Here is an 11,048-nt window from a genome sequence, read left to right as displayed (position 1 = left end):
CCCTCCCTCCCCCTCTCTCTCTCGCGCGCGCTCTCTCTCTCTCTCTCTCTCTTTTTAAAAAAATGTTAGGGTATAGAGGAAAGAAGGAATTAGGAATTTTGTCTGTATTCTTAAATATAATATATTGCAGTATATGGTATGGGTTTGTTTGTTTTGGTACTAGAGATTGAACCCAGGGTCTCATGCATGCTAGGCAAATGATCTGTCACAGAACTACATTGCCAGCCTTTTAAAAAATTTTATTTTGAGACAAGATCTTGCTGAATTGCCTAGAATGGCCTCGAACCTAGAATCCTTCTACCTTAACCCTCTGCATCACTGGGATTACAGCCACCACACCTGGCTCAATAACTATTCTTGAAGAAATAAAGAAGCTAACATTTTAGAAATCCTTTTATGAATCAGATAATTATGGATATTATATTTAATTTTTGTTTAACTCCTCCAAGGGAGTTATTCCCAGTTTCACAGATAAGAAAATTAAGACTCAAAAGATTAATTTATTCAAAATTACGGATAGTTTGAATTAAAGTTCTATATGTACATGATCTTCTCATCTGAAAAGACATTATAATACATTGTGTATACAATTAGTGAAGATAGTAGGACTTTACAGATATTGTGATTTTTATAGTTCGTAGAGAAAGTCTGTCAGAAAAGGAGAAAACATGTCTGATCCTGGGTGACATGGCTTAGCAGTTGTATAAGGCTTGTCTTTCTCAATCCTTTATGGTTGTCTTTTGAAAGCCATGCAGTCTCAAGATTATCTTTCTTGTTCTTTTCCTGTGTTTTCTGACAGTACCAAGTATAATATATGTAACATAGTGCCATAGACAAATTGCACACTTTGAAGCTGAAGAGATTTTGTATTCAAAACCAGGATTTGAACTAGTTTAATAGCTTGAGAGAATGATCACCGGATTCCTAATCTATAAAACAGGGATACTATTCATTTAAGAACATATTAAAAACTATTGATAACTCAGATGAATCTCAAGTGCATTATGCCAAAAGAAAAAAGCCAGATTCAAAAGACTAGACACTATATGTTTCTGTTAAAATGATATTCTGGATAAGATAAAATTCTTGGGGTCAAAAAACAGATTAGTTGTTTCCAGGGGCCAGAGATGCAAGGAAAATATGACAGGATAGGGCATTTTGTGGGTAGAATTATTCAGTATCCTAGTTGTGGAGAAAGTAACACAAGTGTATGTGCTTGTTGACACTCAAAGAACTGTATACACTAAAATGAGTAAATTTACTGTCTGTAAAACTTATACCTCAATAAGACTTTTCTGTAAACTACTGACTTTATTTTAAAAATCAAATCCAGAATCTACAAGCATTCAGTAGAGAGAAAATGTCCACTAATGCTTATCTAGGCATAATTATTGCCTGTGGTGAAATTCTACTGATCTTTTCATATATGCTTCAGTTGTTAAGGGATTTGGATCACATATAATAAACAATAAAAAGATATGCATAGATGAAAAATTTTGTAGTTGATAAAATTTTCTAAAATTTTTCTTGGAATAAGTGAAAACAGTTGTAGAAACATTTGAGGGCCTTTTTCAAAAGGTCTTAATTTTTTTTAAAGAGAGAGAGAGAGAGAAAGAAAGAATGAATTTTTTAATATTTATATTTTAGTTTTCGACAGACACAACATCTTTGTTTGTATGTGGTGCTGAGGATCGAACCCGGGCCGCACGCATGTCAGGCGAGTGCGCTACCGCTTGAGCCACATCCCCAGCCCTCAAAAGGTCTTTTCTTCACATGCATTCTTTACTATGTGCTGTGGAAAGGAAGAAAGGAAAAATTGTTAAGAATTTTTTTTTTTTTTTTAATAGTTAACATCCAAACTGGGCTCAGTGGCACACAGCTGTAATCCCAGTGGCTCTGGAGGCTGAGACAGGAGGATGGAAATTTCAAAGCCAGCCCGGCAATGTCGAGGCACTAAGCAACTCAGTGAAACTTACTTGGGGCTCAAGAACTACATCTCAGTTAAGAGCATTGTTAGCAATAGTAGTCCCAGGTTTTTCCAGGTTCTTGATGTTCCTTTCATTGCTGAGATACTATGATTATCTTATACTAATTGTTACGTACTTACAAATCATAAAACTACCTTAAAAAACACATCTGCCCAGTTTCACAGAAGAAATCAAGATAATCTCTGCTCTTACTATCTAATTGGCATATGACATGACATATTTCTGATGATAGATAAATTTCATTCAAATTGTATCTTTATGAGGAGGTGTAGCCATAAAACGTAGGGCTTTAATCTAATACCAGACCTATTACATTCTATAAGTCAATTAGGTCCAGTTCATTTTACTGGCAAAAAATAAAATATAGTGGAAGAAAAGGATCTACAGGAAGTAAAGCCAACTGTAAGTTCTAGAAGGAAGTTCAGTCTGGCAGGCAGCATAGTGGCCTAAAAAAATGCAGCATCTCTTCATTGTCCAAATACCAAACCTATAAACAGAGATTATTAAAGGGGACCAAATCTGGGTAAGAATAGATTTAGGTTTTAGTATCTTAAGCAGAACCTGGGGGTGGGGAGGAGGTATAAGAATGAGGGAGAAAAGAATGGATAAAAGTGTATATCACAGTTAACTTGTAATGTGTTTTTTAATTGATCAAAGCTAGTTATTTTCAGCTAACTTTTATTTTTTAACTTTTCAGAATTAGACAAAAAGAGAAGCTTTCCAAATGTACAATTGTTTGTCATATTGATATTTATAATACTCAATGAAATATAATAATTGAAACTAATTTCAAAGCCAGATATGTTCCTTAACAAATATTTTCAATTAGCTAATGGGTATGTTATAAACTACATTTGGGGATAAAGCAGGAAACTTCTTTTTTAAATGGTGTTTACATTTCAGAGATTAAAAGCTGCTTTGACCCAACAACATCCTCCAGTTACCAATGGTGATACTGTCAAAGGTCATGGTAGTGGATTGGTTAGGACTCAGTCAGAAGAATCTCGCCCACAATCATTACAACAACCAGCTACATCCACAACAGAAACTCCGGTATGTGTGTTTTTTTTAATCATTCACTACTCTTGTTACCAATAAAAAAACAAATGTAGTGTAACTTACATTGACTCTTTTATATATTTTGAAAAAAATAAATATTTTTTTTGTCATGTTGTCATTCCAGAACTATATCAAAAATCTTAAGAAAAGGTAGGTCAGTATGTATGTGTTAATACAAAATTAAATAGATAAAAATAATAGATACATTGTTACTGTTCAAGACATTCTATAAATAACTCTGTGGGCATTTATATATATTGACCTGACACAACACAGAAGACTTGTGTTTTTGTTTTTTGGCACTAGAGACTGAATCAGAGGCATTCTACTTCTGAGACACATCCCTAACCCTTTTCATTTTTTATTTTAAGTTGCCCAGGTTGGCCTTAAACACGCAGTCCTCCTGCCTCAGCCTTCCAAATAGCTGAGATTTCAGGTGTGCACCACTGTGCCCAGTTTTTAAATAAATAGTTTTTAATTCTAGAACAGTGAAACCTAATACAACTTTGGGAAACTTATTTCGTTCCTTCTTTCTTGGTGGAGGAATTTTAGGGTTGTGATTCCCTCTTTGGAAAATTTGTCCTATAACTAGAAAAACATCAGAACCTTATGTTGACGGGAATGAAGAGTTTCTTTTAATTATTGTCACAAAACTATAGACAGACTTGTCTTAAAAACAAACAATAATTATCAATATATTTTCCTTTCTTTGATATAAATAGGTTCGATATTAAACTGTACTCTTGAATATTATTACATAGTCGATATGTTCTGTAAACATTATAGACATTAACAACTTATTTGATATTGTTGAGGAATGCCTTATTCTTTAGAAACGTTTCAGATAGCAAAACTAAGATCTCTAAAGAGTATTTCTACTGGGCACAGTGGTATATGCCTGTAGTCCCAGCTACTTGGGAGGCTAAGTCAGGAGAATTGCAAGTTCAAGCCCAGCAATTTAGTGAGACCCTGTCTCAAAATAAAAAATAAGAAGGACGGTGTCTGTAACCCACTGATAATGCACCCCTGCACTCAATCCCCAGTACAACAAAAACAACAAAAGAATCTTTCTGAATCTCTTTTCAAAATTGTCATTGATTTTCCTTTTCCCTAGAATATCATTGTCCCTAATTACACTGCCTAGCATATTATAGTATTGCAATGGTCTCTAGCCACTGAAGTGTATAGGGCTGTTAACTAATGTTCCACATGTCCAAAGAAGCAGGCATTTTTTTCTTTAGCAATTCTTGTTTCCACATGTTGTTTTTGCTCACTCATTATAAAGCACTAGTTCTTTTTATTTATTCATGTAAGTATTCTTACTATACTTCTAGGTAATGGGAGGTCTTTTAAATATATAAATATTCATGCCCATATATGTGTAAGTCATATGACACAAATCAAATGATTCTTGAATTAAAATTTGTAAAACATCACCAAAAGAATAAATATGGCAGCAGTTTATACTAAGGACCCCTTTTCACTTATCTCTAGTTTCTAACTGCCTATCATGATTGATATTTCTATATGTCTACAATAAATTTCTAACCCCCTGCCTTTTGGCGGTATGAGAGCTCCAACCCAGGGTCTCACACATGCTAGGCAAGCACTCTAACACTGAGCTACATCCCCAGCCTTTATAATAAATTTTATATTCTCTACTTGAAGAATATTAGTATTGACCTTAAAAATTTCCAATCAAAGAAATGGGTAAATAGCAAGTTTCAGATTGTCAACTAAACATAGATATTTACTTAGCTATTTTATCTTTATTTTCATATACTATTAGTCTTTCCCTAGATTTATAACTTTATGTTTTATTGTATCAAATAGAAGCCCAGTGAGTACAGGACTTTATCTATTTGTTCACTGATATATCACTAGACTCTAGAATAGTTTCTATAAATATTTTCATGAATCTAATGGTAATAATTTCTGCTATTCTATTACTTTGATTAATCTTTGCTGTGATGAATTAGATCAATTAAAAACAAATCAAAGAAATTCTTTCTATTCAGACAATTGAATAAAAAAATTGTTCTCAATAAAAAAAATGATAGAGGATGAAGAAAAATATTTCAAGGCTGCAGTTCTTGAAACCAGCCATACAAATATTTTTCCAAAAGATTAAGTTGCAATACGTAGGTTTAAAAAAAAAGCAATTTAATTTAGTGCTTGATCTTTATTACAATTAAAATAGTTCAGAAGTGAAATAACCCTCTTATTTATTTATTTTGTGGTGCTGAACTATATCCCCAGTCCTAACCCTCTTAATTTTTTTACTGCTAGTTGTTTGAACAAAGGAATCAAGTGATAACTTACTATTTTGGGGAGTTTGTAGAATGAGGAATAGTTTGGCAATTTACCTGCAGAACTTATCTTGAACACGTACATACGTAAGATTTTTGCTTATTACATAGACTTGATTTGATTTTATTTGTTCACACCCTTAAAATATATAGGTAAAAAATTATAGGTAAAAGATTGTTGTTAGTCTTGTCTTTTGAATTATGTACCTATAACAATTAAGTGCTCTTTCTTCTACACAAATTTCTAGTGGTTCATTTCCAATCTCCCATATTCAACTGTTTTGTGGCATGGATTTGGGGGTTCATAAGAGGACTGGAGGTTTCTGTTGTTCTCTAGTCCTATATACTAGACAGTATGACTAGTGATTGAAGATTTATATCCTTGGCTGATCAGAAATCAAGCTGATCCATTAGGAGGAAATGGGATCAATTAAAAAATGAAAATTAGGGTTCTTGTGGGATTCTGCCTGCTAGGAAAATGAGCACTAATAATTATAAGAACCTGACCCTTAGAAAAAGACTGACCCTGAATTTCAAAGCTAACTACCACAAAGTATATACATATCTTAATTCCTTAATTTTAGAAAAACCAATAAAGAAAATTGACAGATTTAATATATAGTATATTTTATTTAAAAAATAGACAAAAAATGGTTTTCTGACTTGAATTTAATTAGAAAGTTAAGTTTTTGAACTAATTAAATAATCAGTAATTTTCAAAGGATAAAATATTACAAGAAAGTCGATTTAATGTACATGTAGAAAATTCAAGATGTACATATGATCATTATTATTATATTTTCGATTTTTTATTTCTAAGCAAATGAAAATATTATATATACTTTAAAGAAGATATTCACTATGACATTGCTTTAGTAAGAATTTCATTATAGTATGATTCATTTATTTCAAGGGGGCAATTAAAGCATAGGGTGATTTTTATGTTGCTCCAAAATACTAATGTATTCCTCAAGACTTAGAAAATAAAGTTAGTGACTCTCCCCCTTTGACACCCTTTACTGCCTACATCAGTTCACTCACTAAACATAAATATAACAAACTTCCATCTCTGTGCACTGTAGGCTTCTCCAGCTCACACAACTCCACAGACTCAAAATACAAGTGGTCGTCGAAGAAGAGCTGCTAATGAGGATCCTGATGAAAAAAGGAGGAAATTTTTAGAGCGAAACAGAGCAGCAGCTTCAAGATGCCGACAAAAAAGGAAAGTCTGGGTTCAGTCCTTAGAAAAAAAAGCAGAAGACTTGAGTTCATTAAATGGTCAACTGCAGGTATGGTGCATAAATATGTGTTTTGTTTTGCCATTTATCTTTAATAGTTGTGAACATAGCTTTTCCTTGTTTCTTTCTAGTTGGCCATCAGGATATTTTAGGGCATAATATTGGGTGTAGGTAGACTCTATAGTAATATAATCATAGTTTTATAAACGTGTTTGAATGCTGAGATAAAGTGATATAAAATTTTCAGCACTGACACATTAAGAAACTTAAAATACACTGTCTTTGGGCTGGGGATGTGGCTCAAGCGGTAATGCACTCGCCTCGCATGCGCGGGGCACTGGGTTCAATCCTCAGCACCACATTAAATAAATAAATAAATAAATAATGATGTTGTGTCCACCAAAAACTGAAAAATAAATATTAAAAATTCTCTCTCTGTCTTTAAAAAAAATACACTGTCTTAACTATCTAGCTTAAACTTTATGAAGTTGTAATTCTAAAATTTAAAAATATTACTTAAATTCACTTTCTTTGTTTATCTTTTGATCATATCATAACTAAGTTGCTTCAGCAGTTTGCACTTTTAAATTTTTTAATTCTTTGAATTACAAGTTTTATTTTGTTTTGTTTTAACACTCATGAAAGGTTCCAGATTGACCTTAAATAGTTTCTTTAGGACCTCGTGAGGTCATAAAGATTTTAAGACTTCTTACTCAGTCATTCTTAACATTGTGAGTATTTTCTAATAAAGTCTTTTTAGCCACCAATTAATGAACATCAACTACAAGTTGATATTAATGAGTTATACTTGTTATTAATATAGGCCAATATAAAGCGAATCTTTCTATATAATCATTATTAATGATAAGAGAGACCCCTACTCCTTTTTAAAATCTATCTGTAAAGATATTACACATATAATTGTCTCTTTAAATGCTTAGGAAAAAATTTCTAACAGCAAACATAGCGTTTAACCAAATTAAATATTATAATTCAAAAATTGTAATATGTGAGGCAGACATCTTTTATAAATCCATGTTGTGCTCTGAGTATGAACATGGTAACTTTAGAACAAATCAATTGTCTTACAAACCTATATTTAACCATTTAATTTTAATAACTTACTGTACCACATAGACTTCCAATATGTGGAAGTATAACAAGTATAAAACTAGAGTTTATTAAGAAATATTATCATTACCATATGATAAATTAATTTTTATTTAAGAACTAGTTTCACTATTTGTTTACATATTTATTTATTTTATGGCAGTGCTGAGGATCAAACTCAGCATGTCATGCATGCTAGGCAAGCACAATGCCATTGATCTACATCTGTAGCCATACACAATTTTTCAGGAAAAAAAATTCTGAATTTTTTTTTACCTTTTAAATAAAATGAAACAGATTATAAATATTAATTTATGTATATACTACAAAATAGCTATATACTTTACCAAACCTGTTAGAATAATAACTACTGTTTTTTAAAATTTCAAACTTTTATTACATTAATAAAGTGGCTTAAATATATCTTTTGGTTTTGATCATAACAAAACCTTCTGAATGACTTGGCTGTTTTATAGTTGGATAACATAAAACCCATCTCTTCCAGCCTTAGTTGTCTGACCTGTAGAATAGAAATAATAGTACTTGTCCTGTTTCTCTATCATTACATAAATCAAATTGAAATGAATGCAGGTGTTTTCCATTAAAAAAAAGTGATAACTTATCAGTATTTTCCTTTGTAATTTGGTCTATTATGTCTTGTTTTAAAAATTAAAAGTGTTTGAAAACTATTAAGTGGTATATAAATGTATGGTATCATTTACAAAGATTTTTATTAGGACCAGTTTTCTGCTTTGACCCAAGTTATAGAAGTATTAATAGCTTTGAATGAAATATTGCTTTCCCTAATTATGCAACAGCACTGGTCACCACTTACTAATAGCAACACTTAATTATTTAAGAAAATCTTGTAAGATTCAGTATTCAAAATACATATAATCTTTTTTTCATTTATCTTGTTTTTTCTGCCATATGATAAAAATGTTTATTGTAACAAAAGGTGACTTTTTATATTTCCTAATTTGGGTAGAAATTTCTCACTTGGAGAAACAAAGGCAAAATTTATCATCTTAGTAGAAGTTAACTGACACCATTTTCAAAGCATCTGACTTTTACATGGATGTCAGATTCAGGAAATTACTAAATTAAGCTCTAAATTGAAAATGATTTCAGTTAATATCTCAAACTACAAATAGAAAAGTAAAATCATCTTTTTAATCATTAAAAATTAAATGATGTTAGCACTATGTTAGTTTTTGAAACGTATTCCAAAATATGAAGAGCTAAAATGATGTGTTATCAGGGATTTACTTTAAAATTTTTCTCAAAAATAAAGATTGAAAAATGAAGTTCAGCTATATGTATTAACCTTGAGAAATATCCATTATATATATTTATGGGCAAAAGGAATCTTGGCTAGAAACAGCCTTCAGGGATAAATGAATTAAACTGTGGTATATGCATACATACAATGGAATAGTATTCAGCCATAAAAGGAATGAAGTGTATGAAAGAACCTTGAAACATGTTGCTTAATGAAGCCAGAACAAAACATTGTACATTATATGCACTCGTTTGTATTCTGGGATATCCAGAATAGATAAATCTATCTAGAGAGAATGCATGTTGACGAGGTGAGTGGAAGAGAATTGGGAAAAACTGCTTAATGTGTAAAGGCTTTTACTTTAGAGTGATGGAAACATTTTATAATTGAGGGTGATGGTTGTACAACATTGTAAACGTACTAAATGCCACTTTAAAATGGTTACTTTTATGTTACTTGAATTTCTCTTCAAATTACTCATATTAAAAGGTATAGCACAATCCTTTTTTCATTAATGAAGGGTTTACATAGATAAATATATAGGTGTAGAAATGGTTTAGGAAATGACTCCGTAAATTCAGGTAAATTTTTAACAGTGATGTGTACCATGATGTAAATAATGGTGATGGAGGAGATTGAGAACCATGGATGATGGGAAGAAAGGCACTTCAGTTATAACTTTTCTATTATTGTTTCAAGTCAATATATGATTTTTACTTTTTGTTGTTTTATAGTTATGTTTTCAAATAAAATTAAAAAGTTTTTAAAACTCTTTTGACCAGAGTTTATTTGCAGAGCATGAAATGTTAATCCACTTATAATGGTTTCAGGGAACAAGAATTTCTTTTAGTCTGCTAACAACCAACCCATTAACTGAAGGACAGAATGAATTATGTAGAAAATTTAGTGTCAAAGAAATAATTAAACTCTATGGAAATCATTCATCAATTCTGTACTTCCTTAATAATCCTTTATGTGGCATACAAGTTTAGCTGATCAGTATACTAGGTAATGACCCATGGTTATTTATACAATAAAAAGATTAACAGGTGTTAAGTTGTGATTGTTCATATTTTTACCAAATACATATTTGATTTTAAAGAAAATTAATATGAAGATCATTTCCTCATTCATTGAATCATGTTTTAGCTTTCTAAAATCATCACTAAAAGAGCACTTTAATCAAATGCTATTACAGACATTTATGGGACTGTAGACCAAGAATTGAATACTGTTAGTTATCAGTAATTGTATTTTAAAATAATACCTGTTCTGTTACTTTTATCTTTTATTTGAAATGGTTTTAACCTGTGTTTAACTTTGTCTTTCAATTATATTCATTATGGAGGTTAGTTTTCAGTATACAATTTTAACATGTGTCCTTGTAAACAGAAAGGCAGACTCTTCTCTTTATTTATTTATTTTATATTTATTTTTTAGGTGTAGTTGGACACAATGCCTTTATTTTATTTATTTATTTTTATGTGGTGCTGAGGATTGAACCCAGGGCCTCACACATGCTAGGTGAGCACTCTACCACTGAGCTACAACCCCAGCCCCTCTTCTCTTTATTAATAGTAGCTCTTTAGTAATTTTTCTGTGAGCAAACTTAATTTTTTCATTTGGGATTTTGTTTTTAAAACTTAAATATTGCAAAATAATTGTGAGGTAGAAGCCCCCAAAATTAATAAAAGCATAATTTAATACATGAGGATTTTTCACTCAATAGTTAATGGTGTGGAAAAGGTTTTGTTCATTAATTCAGTGACTTACAGGGAATGGAATCAAGTCTTTTATTCCTAGTACCTAAACAATATATGATTTCTATATTTATTACTTGAAATAGGAAAGAAAAGCAGTTGGAAGATGCTATACAATGCCTGTTTTGTTTAATTACTGAAAAAGTTGTAATGCTATGATGTGCTCTCTTCCCCACCCCACCCCACCCCCCCATGAAAGTTTAACTATATTCATCTCTACCTTGTATGTTTTATTATGGACTTGAAATCTAGTAATTTTTATTTTACTTTTTTTTTTTTTTTTTTTTTTTTTCAAGTCCATG

General features: G+C 31.2%; 1 protein-coding gene across 1 annotated transcript in view; it reads left to right on the top strand.

Moving 5' to 3' along the window:
• The window catches only part of Atf2 (activating transcription factor 2), a 100,037-nt gene that overhangs the window by 76,436 nt on the left and 12,553 nt on the right, over positions 1–11,048 (top strand). Inside the window, 2 exon segments of the mRNA XM_015479342.2 lie at positions 2,892–3,041; positions 6,439–6,645. Coding sequence (XP_015334828.1) covers positions 2,892–3,041; positions 6,439–6,645 — 357 coding nt within the window.

The sequence above is a fragment of the Marmota marmota genome, unplaced genomic scaffold (assembly GCF_001458135.2).
Source record: "Marmota marmota marmota unplaced genomic scaffold, marMar, whole genome shotgun sequence".
Taxonomy (NCBI): domain Eukaryota; kingdom Metazoa; phylum Chordata; class Mammalia; order Rodentia; family Sciuridae; genus Marmota; species Marmota marmota.
The sequence above is the reverse complement of the archived record's forward strand: the minus strand, read 5'-3'. Positions and strand labels throughout refer to the sequence as shown.